At 34.8% G+C, this 23,519-nt stretch overlaps 1 protein-coding gene across 1 annotated transcript in view; it reads right to left on the bottom strand.

Moving 5' to 3' along the window:
• Positions 1-23,519, bottom strand: part of VPS13B (vacuolar protein sorting 13 homolog B) — a 915,321-nt gene that overhangs the window by 624,140 nt on the left and 267,662 nt on the right. The window contains exons 18-19 of the mRNA XM_032760928.2: positions 21,446-21,580; positions 20,534-20,707 (exon numbers count right to left, since the gene is read on the bottom strand). Of these exons, the coding sequence (XP_032616819.1) occupies positions 20,534-20,707; positions 21,446-21,580 (309 nt within the window). The remainder of the gene's footprint in view (positions 1-20,533; positions 20,708-21,445; positions 21,581-23,519) is intronic.

Genomic DNA, 23,519 nt, shown 5'->3' with positions numbered 1-23,519 from the left:
ATATATCTCCATAACTGTTTTCTACTGCTTATTTTATCTGTAAAATCTCAGTATGTCACTAGCATAATGCATCTACATATATGATCAAATGTTTGTCAATGAGGATAAGCTCTTACATTTTCTAATACCAACAAATATTTTTAACACATCAACTAAAAAGGAGAAACTAGTCAAACATAGGATCATCAATGTTGTTCACAGCCACTACCAGCCACATGATGCCATCCTTATTTTTACTTCGATCTGTAGAACACTGTCATAATACACCAATTTGTGAGAACAGCAATAATAATAAACAACTTAGTTTGCAACATGAATGGCGACCTCTTTAAAAGGGTGTCTTTATGCAATGGACAACGCAACAGTATTCAGTATCTGGCATTGCAACCATTTAACAGATTAAGAAACAATCAAATTGAGCTCAAGTGATTTACACCAAGATTAGGATCCAGAATTAGAATTCCAGAGTAACAGCTTTAATGTTACAGACACATTTCTTCCTTCATATAACAGGGATCTTTTCTTTTCTTAGCTATGCTATATCACTCCATGCTATTTTCTAAAAATCCCCTTTGGACCAGTCATCAAAAAGGTAGTGAAAAGAAGCTAAACAAGAAGCACAAATAATTAGTTGCATTGTGTGTTTATAAGTAGTTCTGATTCAAAATAAACAACTGTCTGTATTTTAGGAAAGTTACAAAAAGTTGCACACAAATAGATATAACATATAAAATTTACCCCAGAACTGCAATATATGGGGTATATTGTGTGCCCCTTTTAGATTCCATTTAAGGTGGATAAATTATTTTTTATGATATCTAAATTATTTGCTATTTTTAGTGATCCCAATATATGTGATAAACCTGAGCGAAGTAGAAACATCTAGCTCCATGTGTTTAACTTTTATAAATTTTAAATAATATAATATCTAAACATGATCTTTTCAGCTACAAACTGCAGAGGCTTACTTCAGCGACTATAATCATTAAAAGTAACGGATAAAGCTGGCCAGTAATTAAATTGATCACATCTCCCTGAAGGCCAAAAACCTAGTAGATGACAAAAGAGCTCAACATTTTCCAGCTGCTGAAGGGTAAAAGCTTTCAACATTTGGATGTATGCAGGCATCTTATTTTCCCAGGATTTCAAAGTCCACATGCAGGCTGCTGTTCAGCTATTATAAATGAGTAATTCAAGTAGGGCATGACTGCTTCTTACATTAACTTGATAAAGATGTTTCACTCTAAATGCATCAACAGTTGTGTTAAGTCATCCCTTTCACAGGCTGGCTGAGGCTTACTTATGCCATGCTTTGTTAACAACGAATCCAATTAAAAAGTTTTCTTCACTTCTGCATTTGTTATTCTAAGGCTAAAAATCAAGTTCTACTTAATAATTAACTCCAAACTTACCCACATAAATTAAATGAAATTAAATCTAATAATCCCAATATCTGAATCTTAAAAATTTGTCTTAGAAAACAAAGCGCAATAACAATCCAATATCTTATATTGTACAATCATTTAAAATTTTTAAAGATGATTCCTAATTATACTTATCTGAATATTTTGAAATACTGTAGAGGAAAAATTACCTTACCACAAATATGTACTAAACACTTTTTAACAACAATTATATACTTTTTACTTTTATGGGAATACTGTTTTCAACTAATAATAATTACCATTTAAAACAAAACAATGTAAGCTAATTGAAAATATTTGCAATGCTAAAATAAGATTTTCCACTCATGTGCAATCCTTTATCACTCAAGGCTTAAATATCAATCCTTCCTTGATAGATCTTTCTAATATCATTCAGTCCTCCCTTCTTCAATTCAAATTAATCTCTTTTTCCTCTATTTTTGGATAGCAAAACTTCTCTCCCAATCAATTATATCATTTGTGAAAGTCAAATTAGAATTAGTTGTATGTATATATAGACTACTTGACCAGGGCCCTGTACTGAGTAACTTTCTATACCAGTCTCTAGAATGCAGCTAGCAGCCAATAAATAAAAGTAAATAGAATTCAATGAATTGAATCATAAATTATTTAGGGTCTGAAATCTCCATAGCCTGTGCTGTTTCATGTAATGGTGAAGAATACGAGTTCTTTATTCAAACTGCCTATGTTCTCTGTAAAATGCTTAGAATAATTCCTGGCACGTAGAAAGAACTATTAGTATTATTAGATCTATTGCTTCTATTACCCTAAAGAAAACTTGGTTCTTGTTTCTTTGTTCCTCATTTCGGTAAAAGGCATTCTACTGTCCACCCAGCTCTTCAAATCCACACCCTGGGTGCTTGCATACTGTGCTCTTTCCTTTGGCCAACATATTCAATTAATCACCTCCTGTAATTCCAACCCATTAATATTCCACAAATCTGTGTAATTCTCTCCATTGACATTAGCATTTTTTCACTGCAACATATTCCTAACTTTTCTCATGGCCTCCTGTCATTTATCCTCATCCACACTACTGCCTATGTTAGTTTCTAAAGCATAAATATAAAAAAGAGCCTTTTAACTATTTCCTTTGGCACTCAGTCCAAACCCTTTAAAATGACTTTCAAGGCCCATTATAATCTGAGGGAGCTTTCTTATCTTATCAGGCACAAACTATTACCATTGATCCCATCCCATTCAAATCTTCAATTCCACAGAAATTATTTACAGTTTAGCCAAACTTGACCAGTTGTTTCTTCTCCAACCCTTAATTAAGGACTCATCTTAGACATGACTTATTCCAGGAATCCTTTTCCACGTCACAAAGACTGGGTTAAGGATTTCTTTCAATGTGAATTCATAATACCTTGTTTTGTGGCATTCTTTGAACTACCTTCTTTTTCTTTTCTTTTTTTATTATTATACTTTAAGTTTTAGGGTACATGTGCACAATGTGTGGGTTTGTTACATATGTATCCATGTGCCATGTTGGTGTGCTGCACCCATTAACTCGTCATTTACATTAGGTATATCTCCCAATGCTATCCCTCCCCCCTGCCCCCACCCCATGACAGGCTCCAGTGTGTGATGTTCCCCTTCCTGTGTCCAAGTGTTCTCATTGTTCAATTCCCACCTATAAGTGAGAACATGCAGTGTTTAGTTTTTTGTCCTTGTGATAGTTTGCTGAGAATGATGGTTTCCAGCTTCATTCATGTCCCTACAAAGGACATGAATTCATCATTTTCTATGGCTGCATAGTATTCCATGGTGTATATGTGCCACACTTTCTTAATCCAGTCTATCATTGATGGACATTTGGGTTGGTTCCAAGTCTTTGCTATTGTGAATAGTGCCACAATAAACTACATTTTAAATGTCTACTTACCTGTATGTCTCCATCAATGAACTACATATAAGCTCATTAACAAGAGATAAAAGGGTCTTGTTCATCTTTATATCATGAGGTTCCAGCACCAAGAAAATATGTGTTGAATGAATAAAGGCAACTATATGGTCACCTGAAAATGGCCATTTAAACTAATATACATAATAAAAAGAACTCCAGACAACAAGAGTCAGTCCTACCTCCTCCACTCACTAGATGCTTAACTCTAATGACACTTGCCCAAATAAAATGTTTGCCTTTTCTTTTCTTCTGGACTAGAAATGATCTTGAAAGTCTCCCACTCAAAATAGATGTATTTTTCTAAGCAGGATAAGTCATTATAATAAATCTTGTTTTTAGGATAACTGATGATTAATGATTTAACAATATCAAACCGATTTTTTTAAAACTTACCAGTAACTTACTTTAATATTGCCTGTTCCTCCTTCACTCTTTCCTCTCCATTCAGTGGCTATTTATCACTCTGCAGAGGTGATACATTTTGGCCTGGTCACCTTCTTTCTTCCTGAAAAGATTATTCACCAAGCTCTGCTTGCATTTCGTCAACTACAGCTCATTATTTCAGAAATTCTCATGCCCACAGAGAAATGAATCATCTTTAGATTCTTGACATTTCCTGTGTCTCTGTCAACTCTTATCCAACTATCCCAAGGAAATGTTCTAGTTCTCAACTTGAGCCCAAAGTAACACTAACCATAGCTAATAATTCTAAATAAAGCCCAAATCAAGAAGAGAGGAATTGACTGGAAGTGAGGGTAAAAACAAAAAAGAGTGGCAATATCATCAAACTCTAATGTCCTATTATAGATACACTGATAAATACCTTGATAGTGTCTCTACAGAAGTATATATTGCATTCTCCGAACTAAACCTATTTTTACCTGAAGTAGATAATTTTAGATATTATTCAAATTTACTATTGTTCTTAACTCTTCCTGTAAAATCATTATCTAGAGTATTAACTTCCACTAGTTTCCATTAAGAATTTGGAATATTTTAACTTCATCAAAGGTTTAACAAAAAAAGATTTCATGAGTTGACCTTGATTTCTCTTTCCTTCCTTCCTTCCCTCCCTTCCTTCCTTCCTTCCTTCCTGTCTCTCTCTCTCTCTCTCTCTCTTTCTTTCTTTCTTTTATGGAGGCAGGGGTCTCACTATGTTGTCCAGGCTGGTCTCAAACTCCTGGACTCAAGTGATCCTTCCACCTCAGCCTCTCAAAGTGCTGAGATTACAGGCATGAACCACCACACTCGGCTGAACTTGGAGTTTAACTATGACAATCAATATCTTTGTTTCTATGTCAAAATACATGCAAATAGTCAAAGAGCTATTTTTCAAGTGAATATGTGGATCCTTGATCATAAGTCATTGAAGGTTCTTCTGATTTGTACTATCCCAGATAGTTGACTAATGATAAAATTCCAACTATACATCAAAAAGAAGACACATTTTATTTATAATTAGAAAACAATTATCAGAAAAATAAAGTTATTTTAAATATTTTAGTCACTAGACTAAAACTATTCAAAGAGAAATGCAAATCATGATATCTTAAAATTTGGTATTTTATTCACATATACATTGAGACCCCTCCCACTTGCCCCTCAAAGCATCTTCAAAAATTGAGCTATAGACTCTGTGACTTTCAGGGTATAGATATTCTTTAAAAATGAAATTTTATTTCATTATTAAAGGTTATATAAGAATTAAGTGTGCAAGAATGCTATGTGTGAGCCAAATAACCATAATTATCTCTAAATAATTGGTTGAAAATAAGTAATTTTGGAGAAGAAATATTTTTTAGTATCTATTATGTTTGCAGAAAACATCAAAAAACATAGCAGAGTAAAAGTATGACTGGGAGTTGACCCATAATCCCATTAAGCACTGGTAATCACTATTAAAAGTAACTTTTATGAATACATAAATATACATGCATGCATATATTCATATGTATATACTAAAGAAATTTTACAAAACTGTAATCTTATATGTAGGTTTATACTTTTATTTTTTCACACAAGCTTTTAATATGAACATTTTCCTTTGACATCAAATATTTCCTACTGGCTAATTTCAAAGACATCCTTCTATGAATATACTGATTTATTAGGTAACTTGCCTACTATTAGACAACAAAGATAATTTGTGATTATCATAAATAAGCTGACATAAATATCCTTATACTTTAAATATAAGTCTTTCAAATGCATCTTGGATTACTCACTTGGGATATCGTTTTAGAAGTGGGATTATAAAAGATAACCACTCTTAAATTCTTCATAAACTTTGCTAAATTGATTTTTAGAGACTCTGTACTAATTCATACACCTGCCAGACTTTTATGGACATACTCATCTCATTATAAATTCCTCAGCTTTGTTTTATCATTTAGTAAACATTTATCAATTTCACAGGTAAAAAAAAAGTTCCTTAGTGTTTTAATATCAATTTCTTTGACCACTTGTTAATTTGAATTTTTTATGTGTTTTGATCATTTGTGCTTCTTACTTTTGTCACCTTTGGCCATTTTCCTATGGCGTTATTTGTATTTTTATTATTTATCTATAACTGAGTTTTATACAACTTTGGCTATCATATTTTTCCAGATAGATATTTTCACAATATTTCAGATTTTTATCTTTTAGTGGAAATTAGATTATGTCATTATTACATTCAAAGAAAGACTTCTGATAGTTTAAATAACACTGTATTAAGTGTTTTATTCTCATAAAAAATAGAATAAATTAACTACTAAAATTAAAATATCCTAATCAACAGAATGTTACTGTGGTGAGGACTGGAAACTCTACTTTCATGTGTGTAGATAGCTACATATATCCATCTATCATAGATCATATCATAACTCATCATAGATAAGGAGATGTATCTATCTATCTATACAGTATGGAGAGATAGATAGATAGATAGATAGATAGATAGATAGATAGATAGATAGATGTACACACACACACATATATCTCCTTAATACCTAAAGCAACACCTAATCTACAATAGATACTCAAATATTTGCCATACAAAAAAAGTATTTATAAGTTAGAACACATTATTTACTTAACTAAAACCAGGTTAGAATATTTTATTTATTTACTTCATTAACAAAGCCTAAAACAAAACTAAAATGAGCCTTATTCTGGCACGTTCCAGGTACTGGCAAAGCAGCTGGCTGAAAGGAACTTAGTATGGCAATATTTGAAAAGTAAAACTCAAGTTAAGGTCAACAGAATTAGCCCAGAATTATCAAAAATCAATATTTCCTTTGTCTTTAAGAAACTGTTATTTCATTACTGCCCTCTGCCGGTGGTATCATTTCCCTTTAATTTTCCCACCATGCACTAAACCTTCATAAAATTATTTCTGATCTGCCTCTATATTTAAACCACCCATAGCTAGAAATATCCTAGCCATCTGGAATTCAAGGCTTTTAGGAAATAAATTGTGCTTCAATGTAGAGCTCTGCATTGTTAAAAGCACACCCTTTCAGGTTATGTGATTCTGACTGTGTGTTACTCTGCACCTTTCATTGCCTTTACACTATTTTACAAATCAGTAAATTATAGATAACTGATAGCAATGCAAAATAATTATTGAATGAAGGTACGCAAATTCTGTCAGGTAGAAGTTCACCTGATCTCATTTCCCCATTAAGGGAAAAGCCAGCTTGTTCATTTCCAAATCTATTTTAATATTACTGATCAACAAATGCCTCCGTTTTTTAAATTCTCCTTTGATCTAGTTGTAACATATGCCTGGTTCTCTCATTAATGATGAGTTAAATAAAATCTTTAGCACTTGTCTAACTTATATTTCTATATGAGAGTTATGATTTTACATTTAAAAATTATTCTTTAACAGACTGAAGCCAGACTACATTTTTCCCCATAGAACAATTCAGAAATGAAATATGTACCTGCAAACAATAGGGCTATGCCCAAATGGCAAAAATAATTTCCTTTGGACCAGCCTATATTTACTGAATACCTATCATACACTAGTTATGGTTCCCTGCTGTTAGGAACTCCCAAATTCATGGGGAAGGAATCCTATAAATAGTTAAGACTATTTGCAGCATGATACAGCAAAAGTGCTATGGTTGTGCTTAGAAGGGAGTAATTAATTGGGAAGGGAGGGGAGAGGAAAGGGATGGGGAGGAGGAAGGGCAAAAGTCAGAGGGAGGTGAAAATAAAACAGAAATATCCTCAGTAAAACACTTAAACTCTCACACATTAACAGACAACTGAGTCTCACTTATTTACAAAACAATGCAATGGTATAAGAATGACTCCCATGTATACTGAACTGAATAAAAGGAATGCAAAGGCTGTCAGTAGAATGAGGTTTCTTCCAGAGGGTATAGAACAACTAGGAGAAGGGGCAGGTAGCAAAGACTGATGTGAATTTCACCCCTAAGTGTTTTATAAAGCAACTCCTCTTTTGGCCTATACGAAAGCTACTACACAGCCAACTTCAAAATCTGCACAGGATCACAAGGTTAATGTCATTGGGTCTTAAACACAAAAGCTATGAGTTGCAAAAATAAAAACTCACATAGAAAATGTATATTATTTTCTAAGTAGAAAATAAAGTAATACTTGTACCTTTTTGATCCATATAAAACATACTTTAAACAAATTATGAGACAGTCCATATTTTCTAGTGAAGTTCATCTGCAGCCCAGTATACAACCCGAATACTTTTTGTATATTAATTTACTACTTACTAATGAAGCTACTATTTACTCTGAATATCAGTTTACTTTTACTATACAAGCAGTAATAAAATGCAAAAAAATTTGACCTTGTGCTATATAAACGAGGGAAACTGGTTACCCTTAAGGCTCAAGGGATTTCTCCCTCTGGCTTCCTTCCAGAATCTGGGACCTTTCAAAGGAAGTAAGCAAAGTAATTTCCTGTTGCTATTGCAACTGTTTCTGACTCCTAACATCACAGCTTGCAGGGTACATTTCAATGTGGAAGGAGAATAACGAAACTAGGTAAAGGATTTGCTCCTAGCTTCAGAAATGCATAATCATAGGTTTGCAAATTTTTACCTTGAGAAAAAATTTAAAGTGGATTCCATTAGCTGGGATGTTGAGATTAAGGAAGGAAAAGAAACGACTCAGAAAAACCTTACATTTTCAATCACTTGTTAATATAGGGTACTATTGTGAACAGAATAATTCATACTTAAAATCCACATTATGTTTTAAAGTTTACAATGTACTTGAGGATACAGTGTTTAATTTAATCTTCACAACAATCTTAGTAAGCCGGTAAGAGTATCTCCATTTTGTAGGTGACAAACCAACACTAGGCCAGGTGCTGTGGCTCACGCCTATAATCCCAGCACTTTGGGAGGCCAAGGTGCAAAGATCGCTTGAATGTAGGAGTTCAAGACCAACCTGGGCAACATAGTGGGACTCTGTCTCTCAAAAAAAAAAAAAAAAAAAAAAAACAACCGCACACACAAATTTAGCCAGGTGTGGCGGCTCATGCCTGTAGTCATAGCTACTAGGGAGACTAAGGGAGGAGGATCTCTTGGGCCCCAGGAGGTAGAGGATGCAAGCACCACTGCGCTCCTTCCTGGATGACAGAGTGAGATCCTATCTCAAAAAAAAAGTAAAGAAAAAAAGAAACCAATACTCAGAAAGGTTTACTTGCTCAAAGTAACATAATTTATAATGGATGAAGCTGAACCCAAAATATAAGCCTTTATATCATTCATTTATTCAGCTGTAGTTGTTTATATGCTTACTCCTCATTAGAAGTTGATTCACTGTAGAGACTTTGATGCATCGTTATAGTTCTATGCACAAAAAATATGCAATAAATACTTGTTAGATGAATAAATGAATGATTATGCTAAAAAGGCAGAGCAATAAAAATAGGAGAACGGCAAAGAAATACTGCAAGGTGGTGCTTTAATAAAGATAAATTTGAAAATCAACTAACACAAAGTAATTTCATGATTTGAAAAAAGAAAAAATATTTTAAACATATATATATACGCATTGTTTTGTGTAAACATTTAAATATACACCTGTATTTAAATATCTGTAAATTAGTTACTATCCTAGCTAGAACTTGACATCTCTAGTACTTGAAAATACTGTTTTTACAATAAGATATTTATTAAACTTTTTGGGGAAAAAAATTAAAATGCATATGGCAAATAGTTTACCACACTTTTCGTCTTGTGGATGTAAGTGTTTGTATCTCTAAACGGGAAAAAAATCAATATATTTTAAGAAATTAGTAGGATAAAAAAATTCTCTGCACTACAAATGTAACATTTTCAAAAGGCAATGTCCTTACAACTATCATAATCCTTTAGAAGTTGTTTGCATTATGATTAAAAAGTACTTTGTTCCTATGTTCCCACAACTAGTTCGTATGGTAAAGAAATCAGTAAACTTACTTTTATGCATAACATCTTTAACATTTGCTCCCCTTTCTGGGCTTGTGATTAAATGTAACATTTTGAAATCCCAAAGTTCTGAGAAAAGCATAAATCCTTGTCTCACAGCTGCTGTTTGACTGTGGAAACACATGCATTTTCTTTTCAAGCATCTACCACCAAAACTCCCAAAGGGCTTGGACTGGAGAACACCTGCATCTCTTCATTTAGTTCCAATAACAGAGACTAAACTCCAAAATTACAAAAATAGACGCTCTGTTCAGCTGTAGTTACATTTTACCCCTAATTCCCGTGAACAAAAATGCTAGGAGCATGAAATCATTCAGGCAAGCTCTGTCATCAAGAGGATAAGATTTTTTGCACCAGAAGCCCAGTGGGAACATGATAGAAAACTGGCAACAATTACAGATAAAGTACATAGTAACGTCCTCAGGGAGGAAAGAGGAAATGTAATAAGATAGATGGGTATAATTTTTACACATTTATGCCCAAACCACAAATGTGAATTGTCTTTAATTGCTACAATATATAAGCATTCTTACTCATGTGTTCTGTCAAAAATACTAAACATATAACTTCAAGGCAATTCACTTATTTCTACATTAGGAGCAGAGTTTTTTGAAACCAAAAAAGATATTCCCTACAAATTAAAACTTACAACATAAAATACTGTCTCCATTTTTAAAACTCCTAAACAATATATTCTAACCAACCAACTCCAAACGGTGAAACAAAAGAGTGTGTCTGTTTGCTGGTATGTTTTAATCAAGACAAAGAACTACCTTCCAATGTAACAGCTAATTTATAGAGATTAGAATTATAATTGTGGCTTTCCTTTCCAATAACAATGATCAAAAGTTTCCCATGTGCGATGGGTACAATTTTAAATTATTTTTAATTTATCACAATTTGGTAAAGTTAAAAAATTTATACTACTTAATTCTGAAACAAATTATACAAGATAATAAAAAGACTGGTTTACATTGGCATTACATTTAAAGATACGTTAAGAGGAACACTTATTTTAAATTATTTTAAAATAACATCATAATCATATAAATCTATTTTTCTTACCTTAGTAAAAAACGTTATTTTTAGTTCCATTATATTAAAAGCAAAAATAGCATGTGCATCCGAATTGCACAAATGACTACAGCTAAGCAGATACTTTAAAAGGTATCATCTTCATTAATGGTGGACCAAAATCAATTAGGTGAAATTTCATAGAAATAAGTATAAAGCTTTCCACGTAGGTTCATAAACTAATGTAGACATATAAAATATGTAAAAATGTCTTAAGAGTAGTTCGTGTGAAAAAGATCCACGGTTTCCAAGTAGCGTACAAGCTCAAGACAAATAGCAACTGAATAGAAGTTCCCTACACAAATCTGAGAAGTATATATATTGTACTTTGTGGCATGTGGAAGACTGTGTTAAATTTTGGAGTAACATTTTAAAGAAGATATTTTCAAACATGTAGTGGAAGTAGTCAGTTTGACAATCTGAAGACAAATCATATAGAAAATTACTGAAATAAATTTATGATGTTTTGCCTAGGATATTTAATTGGTGGGGTTGTGGAAGCTTTTGTAAAACATCAACCATGTGCAGGGAAGAAAGAAGGCAGAATCAAGGCAGTACTGAAATTGACAGTATTAAGAGGGAAATAGTGCCATTATTAACTGAAAGAGTGAATAATGAAGTATGAAATAGGGAATAAAAAATTATGCTGAGTTTAGTTTTGAATGTGTTAGGTACCATTAAAATATCCAAAGAAAATATTTAAGAAGCAGCTGAAATTTGCAGTCCAGATCTCAAAAGAAAATAAATGGACAGAAAGATATAGACTTATGGTTGGTTGCTGAAAACAGATGTATTGATTAGATCATTCAGATACAAAGACAGGGTCAATAACATAATCTTGGTAACAACCTACATTTAAGGAACAGAAGAAAGAAACATGTTCAAGGAGGGGAACAAAGCAAGGAAAACCAAGAAACGACATTGTTCTGGTGTCAAGAATTGTTAGGGACCTAAGATCATACACTACCACAGTTTCATGAAGGCTGCAGAAGACAAGGATCCCAAGTCACAGATAAGGACTTTACTACTTATGGCACAGGAAGCAACACCAGTATCAACATATTTGCATCAGTTCCCTTTGCCCACAAGTCTCACAGAAGTGATGGTATGCAGGTCTGTTCAGATGGCTGCCTGTACATGCAGTGAATTACATAACAGGAGATGAACCCTAAGTTAAGGAACCAAATGTTTTATAACAGTAAGCATGCTTTCTCTTTGCTCCAGAATAAGACATGATATTTGTCTTCCAAGGTTGTTTACTGTAAGAACATCTTTGAATAGACAGTCCAGAACTAAGGGCAGTCAGTGCCTCCATTCACAAGAAGTGCAAAAACAAAAAAGACCCATCGATCAGCAGTCCCTAACCCCTGGGCCATGGACCTGTACTAGTCTGTGGCCTGTTAGGAACTGGGCCACACAGCAGGAGGTGAGGAGTGGGCAGGCAAGCAAGAATTACTGCCTGAGCTCTGCCTCCTGTCAGATCAGCAGCAGCATTAGATGCTCATAGGAGCACAAAGCCTGCTGTGAAATGCGCACACGAGGGATCTAGCTTGCACATTCCTTATGACAATCTAATGCCTGATGATCTGAGGTGGAAGAGTATCATCTGGAAACCATCCCCCACCACCCAAGTCCATTGAAAAATTGTCTTCCATGAAGCAGGTCCCTGGCGCCAAAATGGTTGAGGACCACTGCTATAGAGACTTGTCTCTGAACACCTAGAAGCCAAGAGAGACTAAGGATTGAATAGAACAGGTATGATCAACCATAGCAGTAAATGCTGGAGACTAAAGAGGATGAATACCACATGAAAGGAAGGGGGAAAAAAGCTAAGAAAGGTAAGATAATATGTGTTGTCAGGTACATTTCAGGCTGATATATTATTTCATGTCATTTATAAGAATAAAATCAGACCAGGAAATGGAAGGTATAGTCCAGTGAATAAATAATCTAATAGTAATTAGAACTGTCTTACAGAGGAAGATATTGGTAGATATTTTCTCTAGTGGTAGATATATGCAGAAGGAAAAGGAAGAGGAGGAAGAAACAGAAATAGAGAAAAGAAAAGGAGGCTAACATGTATCAAGAATTGATTATTTATCTGTCAAATTTATACCCTTGAACATCTGTCATAAATGTTCATTCATTTATTCATTCATTCAACAAATGATTTCTCATGCATTCTTTGTGCATTCATCAGTGATAGGCCCTGGAGATAAAATGGTAAGCAACCAGTGATTAATTCTGCCCGCATGGAACTTACTGTCAAGTAGTAAAGACATATATAAATATACATCATCTTAACAGCTATGAAAGAATGTAAGAGAGGTACTTAATTAAATTGAGTGGCTTGGGAGGGAGTAGGGAAAAGGCAGAGTCACAGAAGTCTTCCTTGGAGAAACAGTAGTTGAGCTGAGATCTTGAGACTGAGCTGGAAATAAACAGGTATAAAAAGGGTAAGGATGGTTGTGAGAATCCTAGACAGAAAAAAACAGTATATGTAAATACATAACCACCACAGAGAACATCAAAAAAGGCCAGCAGAGCCAGAGCAAAGAGAGAGCAGGAGACACGTAAACAGAACTAACACTGGCTTAGAAATTGAAATGATGGGCCAGGCGCAATGGCTCACGCCTGTAATCCCAGCACTTTCGGAGGCAGAGGCAGGTGGATCACAAGATCAGGAGATCGAGACCTTCCTGGCTAACGTGGTGAAACCCTGTCTCTACTAAAAATACAAAAAATTAGCCAGGCATGGTAACAGGCGCCTGTAGTCCCAGCTACTTGGGAGGCTGAAGCAGGAGAATGGCATGAACCTGGGAGGCGGAGGTTGCATTGAGCCAAGATCGCGCCACTGCACTCCAGCCTGGGCGACAGTGTGAGACTCCGTATCAAAAAAAAAAAAAAAAAAAAAAATAGAAATTGAAATGATGGCCTAAATTCTTTTGATTCTAAGCTGATAGAATTCATGGTCATTTTATATTGCTAAATAGCAGACACTCCAAAATTTATTTACACATTAATATCATGATTAACAAAGACTCAGAACTCTTTAGCAAGCAGAACCTGCTATGAATCATAGGCAAAATATAGCATAAGAAGAGCCAAAGTCTACATTAAAAAGACAAGGGAGTCCGGGCACAGTGGCTCATGCCTGTAATCTCAGCACTTTGGGAGGCCAAGGCAGGTGGATTACGTGACGCCAGGAGTTCAAGAGCAGCCTGGCCAGCATGGTGAAACCCCATCTCTACTAAAAATACAAAAATTAGCCAGGCATGGTGGTGCGCCTCTGTAAGGCATGAGAATCATTTGAACCCAGGAAGCGGAGGTTGCAGTGAGCTGAGATCACGCCCACTGCACTCCAGCCCGGGCAAGGTTCTGTCTAAAAAATAATAAAAAATAAGGGAAGAAAATGTTTAGAACCTCATTTTTATTTTCATTTATTTTTGAGACAGGGTTGCGTACTGTCACCCAGGCTACAGTGCAGTACGTGATCTTGGTTCAGTGCAACCTCTGCCTCCCAGGCTCAAGTGATCCTTCCACCTCAGCCCTCCCAAAGTGCTGGGATTACAGGGATGAGCCACTGCACCTGGCAGAACCTATTTTTAAATGTTTTACATATGTCAGTTATAGTCACCAAGTGCTTCTACCTATGAAGGAACCAGAGAAGCATCTACTTCTCTATTTGACCTGTTGTATCTATACAAACCTAAGAAATGTGTCATTAAATGGTTCCCCTAAAAAGTAACCATAAATACAGAATGTGTGCTGGCATGTTGTATTCTAATAAGAGCCTTCAGCTCTTTTGCTGTTAATCAGAGTTAGTCAAGGGCAGAATGCAATCAAGGAGGGAAGAGGGAGAAGTGTAAAGGGGATTGCTGAGACTTCAAAGACAAAACAATGCTGTAAGATCATGACAGTGTGGCTTTTATGACAGCGCTTAATATAAAGTAAAAAAGGAGATCCTTTATGTTAGGAACTTCTAAGACTGAAGGATACAGTGTTTAGTGAGGTGGATTCTAAAGTTAAAACAGAAAATGATAAACAGCCCAACACCCAACATGGTGGAAAAATGTTGTATAGTTAGAAGTTCCAATTTCTAGTTCAAAGACTGACTTGCTAGGCAATTGGACAAGTCATTGAACTTCTAGGCATCTATTTCCTCCTCTGCAAGACACAAATAATATTTTCTCTGCCTAAAACAGTTTTGATTTGTAAGCAAATAAAATAATTTACACAAATGTGACATTTTAATTGTAAAGTACTGTTTTTATAATGAGTTTTACTAACACCATTAATATTTCTCTCTGTCATAATTCCAAATCCCCACTAATAAAGCTGTCCATTCCGTCACATTCTCAAATCACAGTCAAAAGGCTGCCTAAGTAATTAGCTCCTCTCAAAACTCACTTCCTAATTGACTTTTACATAACATCTGCAACATTTGCTGGTCCCCAGTTTAACCACCCATCCCCCTCAATTTGAGAGTATATGCACAAGACCAGCTGTCTTCCACACGTCATGCCATGACCCAAAAAAAGCCAGTTAGTATGATCATCATTCAAATTCTATAAGCCCATGAGAAAAGTTCATTAACAACCTCACCTGGACATCTATCTGTTTGTGAAAACACAAGCAGAGACCACTCATGCTTCCCTTTAACTGTTCACCTAAAAGATTTAACCACCTAACATCTTTTTCTTCCCTCAAGCCTCCGGAAAGATTCCTGTCTCTATTCCATTAGATGCTTCAACTTCAAAAACCAAAGAAAAGTAAATGTAATCATCAGTTACTTGCTTATTCATTCAATAAGTATTTATTGATAGCTTATGTGCCAGGTATTGGTCTAGACGCTGGGAATACAGTAGTGACCAAAAAGAGACAAAACGCCCTGCCCAAATGAAGCATAAAATTCTAATAGCAGGGGAAATAATCAACAATATAAATCAGTAACATACATTGTATGGTAGATTCTGATAAGTACTAAGGAAAACTAAAGTGTAGAGAAATAAGTAAGAAGTGTCAATACGTGTGCAGGAGACAGAGAGAGAAATTTAGATACAGTGGTCAGGAAAGTAGTTGCTGAAAGTATAATATTTTTGTAAAGTCTTGAAGGACTGTTAAGGAATTATTAATTTTTTCATTTAAGATTTACTTACGATTTGTCTATAACATCAGTCATACTCACATATATACATATACACCCAAATTAAATCTTGTTATAAGAACATAAGATTAATTCAAATTATTTTAAAACTGGCATAAAAATAGTACTTATGAGCTCTCTAAACCATATCATAAATACCTAAGCCATGAATGTGGGTGGCAGTTGTAAGGTGGATGAAAAATTTAAATTTAAAAATACCCTAAATAAACTATGTGAATGTAGTTTTAAGTTAAAATATATTACATTTTAGGTTCCAAACATACCCAAAGGAATATTTTCAAAGCATTAAATACATGATCACATTAAAATTTTACACACAAATCCATAAACATACCACTATCCATAACACTGATGTTGCAGATTAGATGAATTTCCTTAACAGCAAGAAAAAATTAAAACTTTATAAATATTATAGGTGTCACAGATAATTTTTTCTTATACCAGTTTACTTTTAGAGCCATATAAAAAGTTAAAAACAAAAATAAATTTTTGTGACCCTAGAAATGCATTTAAATTATAAAAGATAATATATTGTTGAAGAACAGAATATTTAAATACGCTCGACTTATTAATTTATTTTCATTGTATATATGGTAAAATAAATATTAGGAGTTCCTGTCCAACTCAAGAATAAGTGGCAAGATTCTAGTAAGATTAATCTCTTCTTTGGTATCAAAATTGTAACTGAATGGTCTGGTCATTTTAGTATCATCTTAAGTTTATTATTTGAAAACAAAAATTACTATATGGGTAATTCTATAAGGAAGTTTACTAAACAATATATTTAAGGAACATGATTAAATAGGCATTAACAAAGCCATGATATTTATCCACCAATTCCTTCTTCCTATAACCATGTTAGACAAACTACATAGGCCAAATCTGACCCACTTCCTGCTTTTATAAATAAAGCGTTATTGAAACACAGTCACATCCATTCATTTAAGTCTTGTCTGTAGCTATTTTTGTGCTACAACAGCAGAAATAGTTGAGATAGAGACTATAAGGGCCATAAACCCTAAAATATTAGCTGTCAGGCCCTTTAATAAAGTATTTACCAATCCCTGCCTTAAAAGATTGGTAAAATCTTTTCTCTATAGGGAAAACCCTACTTTGGATCTGGGAGTCATTGTCTAATCATTCGTTCTTTATGGTTCCATACCCATTCTTACCAGGCTGAAATCTTATTTTTTTTGTTTGTTTGTTTTTTTTATTATACTTTAGGGTTTTAGGGTACATGTGCACAATGTGCAGGTTTGTTACATATGTATCCATGTGCCACGTTGATTTCCTGCACCCATTAACTCGTCATTTAGCATTAGGTGTATCTCCTAATGCTGTCCCTCCCCCCTCCCCCCACCCCACAACAGTCCCCGGAGTGTGATGTTCCCCTTCCTGTGTCCATGAGTTCTCATTGTTCAATTCCCACCTATGAGTGAGAACATGCGGTGTTTGGTTTTTTGTCCTTGCGATAGTTTACTGAGAATGATGTTTTCCAGTTTCATCCATGTCCCTACAAAGGACACGAACTCATCATTTTTTATGGCTGCATAGTATTCCATGGTGTATATGTGCCACATTTTCTTAATCCAGTCTATCATTGTTGGACATTTGGGTTGGTTCCAACTCTTTGCTATTGTGAATAGTGCCGCAATAAACATACGTGTGCATGTGTCTTTATAGCAGCATGATTTATAGTCCTTTGGGTATATACCCAGTAATGGGATGGCTGGGTCAAATGGTATTTCTAGTTCGAGATCCCTGAGGAATCGCCACACTGACTTCCACAATGGTTGAACTAGTTTACAGTCCCACCAACAGTGTAAAAGTGTTCCTATTTCTCCACATCCTCTCCAGCACCTGTTGTTTCCTGATTTTTTAATGATGGCCATTCTAACTGGTGTAAGATGGTATCTCACTGTGGTTTTGATTTGCATTTCTCTGATGGCCAGTGATGATGAGCATTTCTTCATGTGTTTTTCGGCTGCATAAATGTCTTCTTTTGAGAAGTGTCTGTTCATGTCCTCTGCCCACTTTTTGATGGGGTTGTTTGTTTTTTTCTTGTAAATTTGTTTGAGTTCATTGTAGATTCTGGATATTAGCCCTTTGTCAGATGAGTAGGTTGCAAAAATTTTCTCCCATTCTGTAGGTTGCCTGTTCACTCTGATGATAGTTTCTTTTGCTGTGCAGAAGCTCTTTAGTTTAATGAGATCCCATTTGTCGATTTTTGCTTTTGTTGCCATTGCTTTTGGTGTTTTAGACATGAAGTCCTTGCCCACGCCTATGTCCTGAATGGTATTGCCTAGGTTTTCTTGTAGGATTTTAATGGTTTTAGGTCTAACATATAAGTCTTTAATCCATCTTGAATTAATTTTTGTATAAGGTGTAAGGAAGGGATCCAGTTTCAGCTTTCTACATATGGCTAGCCAGTTTTCCCAGCACCATTTATTAAATAGGGAATCCTTTCCCCATTTCTTGTTTTTGTCAGGTTTGTCAAAGATCAGATAGTTGTAGCTATGCGGCATCATTTCTGAGGGCTCTGTTCTGTTCCATTGATCTATGTCTTTGTTGTGGTACCAGTACCATGCTGTTTTGGTTACTGTAGCCTTGTAGTATAGTTTAAAGTCAGGTAGCGTGATGCCTCCAGCTTTGTTCTTTTGGCTTAGGATTGACTTGGCGATGCAGGCTCTTTTTTGGTTCCAAATGAACTTTAAAGTAGTTTTTTCCAATTCTGTGAAGAAAGTCATTGGTAGCTTGATGGGGATGGCATTGAATCTATAAATTACCTTGGGCAGTATGGCCATTTTCACGATATTGATTCTTCCAACCCATGAGCATGGAATGTTCTTCCATTTGTTTGTATCCTCTTTTATTTCATTGAGCAGTGGTTTGTAGTTCTCCTTGAAGAGGTCCTTCACATCCCTTGTAAGTTGGATTCCTAGGTATTTTATTCTCTTTGAAGCAATTGTGAATGGGAGTTCACTCATGATTTGGCTCTCTGTTTGTCTGTTGTTGGTGTACAAGAATGCTTGTGATTTTTGTACATTAATTTTGTATCCTGAGACTTTGCTGAAGTTGCTAATCAGCTTAAGGAGATTTTGGGCTGAGACAATGGGGTTTTCTAGATATACAATCATGTCATCTGCAAACAGGGACAATTTGACTTCCTCTTTTCCTAATTGAATACCCTTTATTTCCTTCTCCTGCCTGATTGCTCTGGCCAGAACTTCCAGCACTATGTTGAATAGGAGTGGTGAGAGAGGGCATCCCTGTCTTGTGCCAGTTTTCAAAGGGAATGCTTCCAGTTTTTGCCCATTCAATATGATATTGGCTGTGGGTTTGTCATAGATGGCTCTTATTATTTTGAGATACGTCCTATCAATACCTAATTTATTGAGAGTTTTTAGCATGAAGCAGTCTTATTTTTGAGGTGTGCTGTCCTTAGAAGCATGCTGAGAGACAGCATCCTTAGACTCACCTTTCAAATATTAATTTCCAGTTTTCAATGTGGATGCCACTCAACTGCAAATATTACCATAATATACTCATCTTTCAAATGTTTTATGTCCCTGTATATATTCACTTGTGCACTGCTTTATTCAATATTCACCTCTACATAGTCTCTGCTCAGTTAATTGCAAATCTTTTCATAGTTTCTACTTGAACATACTAGTGCTGAACATACTTTCTATAAGCTACAGTACTTGTTGAATAATGTTAATGAAGCTCTACTCTAAAGCAGCTATTTGAAACTACTCACTGGCCAGTTACTTCTAGAGAGAAAATGTGGACCACCTATCTTTTAAAACAAATGTCTATATTACTATCATGTTGCTAGCCTCATTGACCGAACACCCTGACTTTGCTAACCACATAGTGGCTAAGTGAATTCATGGCTGATAGTGATCTCTACCTATCATACATTTTTCTTTTCTCAGTCTTCATTGATCCTTCTGATACCTTCTCTCAACATGAGAGGTATAGCTCTGCTATTACAGTGTTGAATAAAATGAAATAGATTCTATTCAAAGTGCTACCAGAAAAAAATAAAACTCTAAGAAATGAGATAATGACCTCTGAGATTTTTTTCTCAGTTCTACCATCAAATCTTTTCATTCCTAAAAAATTACAGAAGGTAAAAACACCAATTTACACATGACAAACGGTGGGTTACAAAGTGCTACTATCCCAAGAAAATATGCATTATAATGATATGCTACATTTTAAAACTCAGTTGTTCCTTATATATACGAATCTGAAGTTAACCACTATACACACAGCTAAATTCTCTCATATAAATAAAATCATTATTATTTATAAACACATTTCAATTAACAAAAGTGATACCAAAATTCTTCATTTGAATTTTGAAAAAGCACAGCTGCAGAGTAAGCAAATTGACAAAAATAGCTAAAAAAAAAAAAAACAATTTTAAAAGCCTTTCTGGAAAAAAAAAATGCAAAACAAGGGAATAATGATAGGTTTGTACTTACTGGAATTGTGGCAGTAGTCAATATATTGTGGAACTTGGATTGTAAAGGCCATCAAATCTGGGGCTAAGAGAGACTCTGGCTTTCTACTCTCATTGAGCCACTTGGTGCTATGAAGGTCTTTAGTGTCAGAAGGACCCTGAAGCAAGGGAATCAACCTCTCTTTTCCACTATCAACTGAAAAGAAATATTTATAAAACAATAACAAAAATAAAACATGAGTCACTTGAGAATGTTTGATTTTAAAATATACTAACACCATAATATAACATTTCAACTTTATTTGATAATATTAGCTATACATTTAATTATACTGAGTCTCATAAAATGTAAAGCATTTTTAACTCTTAAGTTTTCATATTTGCTAATGAATGCAGAACATGTCCAGAAAAAGTTTATAAAAGGAAACAACTAAACACACTGTCTTCTAAAAATTAAATGAAATCTGGACCTTTATAAACTTACCTTAAAATTAGTTTGCACTGAAAAAAATCACAAATAGTTTTAAAAATATATTATGAAATAAAATATTGGTAGGAAGGTAAAGTCATTTACAACCAAAATTTAAAAACAACTGGGTCTCCTATTTAATTATATTACAGTAACAACTTTTTAAGTGTCATATTATATACATATATATACACCTCCTATTCCCCCAAAAAGTATAATAAACATTCCTTTAATTTTTCTCCCTCATAACTATTCATAAAACTAAGTGTTTTTCCCTAAATAAAAATTTGTTAAAGTCAAGAAGTATCATCCTGGCACAATTAGAAAAATATCTAAGTAAAAATTTAAAACGTCTGATTCATAGGAACAATGAGTAAATTCTTGTTTCAGTAACACTCCTTGTAAAACGCAAGGCCAATTCTCCTATACAGGCAATAAAGTTTTACATGGTCCAGCTGCACATACCTGGGGCTTTGGCACAAATTTTTATTGATCCCATGGTCCCAGAGGCACATTTGACCAATGATGTGCTGCAGTACTTCAATTCAACATTCTGGATTGAGCCCTCAAGAGTTGGCAGGGGATTCTTAGATTTCACACCTAATAAAAGAAAACTGCAAATGTACTAGCCGATTGAATTTAAATAATTTTTATACTCCTTCACCAAGGCATTTAAACTTAATTATACTTTAACTGTCCACCTCAGATGTTCTTACAGTATTTGTGTTAGGTTTCATAGTTTAGTGTTTCAGAGGTGAAAGGATGCAAATTTAAAATAAATGGGCTGAACTCTCATAACTATACTTATGCATTCAATTCTTGATTAGTCAAGCTCAAGAAATAATAGTAAATGCACGAATACTTTTTAAAAAAACAAGAAATAGTTTTAAAAATCATATTTGGCTTTAGAAAACAGAGTAAGATTTTTCTTTTTGAAACAAATTTAACTTATAAAGTCGTTTAATTTAGGCGAAGACTTTCTTTTTTATTTCCTATTTTTTTTTAGATAGAGTCTTGCTCTGTCACCCAGGCTGGAGTGCAGTGGTGCAATCTCAGCTCACTGCAACCTCTGCCTCCCGGGTTCAAGCAATTCTCCTGACTCAGCCTCCCTAGTAGCTGGGATTATGGGCGCATTCCACCAGCCTGGCTAATTTTTGTATTTTTAGTAGCACAGGGTTTCAGCATGTTGGCTAGGCTGGTCTTGAACTCCTGACCTCAGGTGATCCACCCAACTCGGCCTTCCAAAGTGCTAGGATTACAGGCATGCACCATCATGCCCGGCCTAGGTGGAGACATTTAAACATAAAACTACCCAAGTAAGCCTGGGTACGGTGACTCACGCCTGTAATCCCAACACTTTGGGAGGCCGAGGCAAGTGGATCACGAGGTCAAGAGATCGAGACCATCCTGGTCAACATGCTGAAACCCTGTCTCTACTAAAAAAAAAAAAAAACAAAAATTAGCTGGGCATGGCGGCGCGCACCTGTAGTCCAAGCTGCTCGGGAGGCTGAGGCAGGAGAATCACTTGAACCCGGGAGGCAGAGGTTGCAGTGAGCAGAGATTGCGCCACTGCACTCCAGCCTAGTGACAGAGAGAGACTCCGTCCCAAAAAAAAAAAAAAAAAAAAAACCTACCTGAGAAAACAAATTCTCTGAAATATTTTGGTCAGGTGAAATGAGGAAACAGAAACAAAATACAGGTTGAGGATCCCTTATCCAAAATACTTGGGAGCAGAAGTGTCTTGAATTTTGGATTTTGTTGAATTTTGGAATATTTGTATTATATACTTACCAGTAGAGCATCCCCACTCTGAAAATCAAAAATCAAACATGCTCCAATGAACACTGCCTTTGAGAGTCATGTTGGCTCTCAAAAAGTTTCAGATTTTAGAACATTTCAGATTTTGAATTTTCAGAGTAGGGGGTCACTCAACCTGTAGCTCAAATAGTTCCTGTGTTAAAATACAATAGCTTATAAATAAAATTCACATGCTTCGTATAGATAAAAAGGAGGCAAATAAATTTTTATAAATTAACCAAAAAGTAGATATTAACATCTTTATTATGTACTACTTGCTAAAGGATATAAAAGCACAGAAGGTAATAATTCCCATAAATAAATGGTTGGAAAACGTAATCAAAAGGGAGAACCTCATTTTGATCCTTAAGGGTAGGTGAGAATTATACAGGCAAAGAAACCTTAAGAATATTATACTGACAGTATGGACAACCACCACTAAAATCGTGATGATAGTGATGATGATGATGATAATGACAATTAACTCTAATCAATTAACATTTACTGAGGACTTAAGTATGTGTTATGTACATTATCTCATTCAGTCCTTACAACAGGCCTATATTATAGATATTATTATTATCTTCACTTTACAGATGAGGATACAATAGATTAGAGAAGGTGACTAATTTTTGCCCAGAGGACAACAGTTACTATGTGAAAGATCTAGGGTGTTTAACACAATCTGATCCCATCACAGAAGATTTTATCACTCATTTTGCCAATTATTCATGAAAACCCA

Source organism: Hylobates moloch, unplaced genomic scaffold (genome assembly GCF_009828535.3).
Source record: "Hylobates moloch isolate HMO894 unplaced genomic scaffold, HMol_V3 SCAFFOLD_9, whole genome shotgun sequence".
NCBI lineage: Eukaryota > Metazoa > Chordata > Mammalia > Primates > Hylobatidae > Hylobates > Hylobates moloch.
The sequence above is the reverse complement of the archived record's forward strand: the minus strand, read 5'-3'. Positions and strand labels throughout refer to the sequence as shown.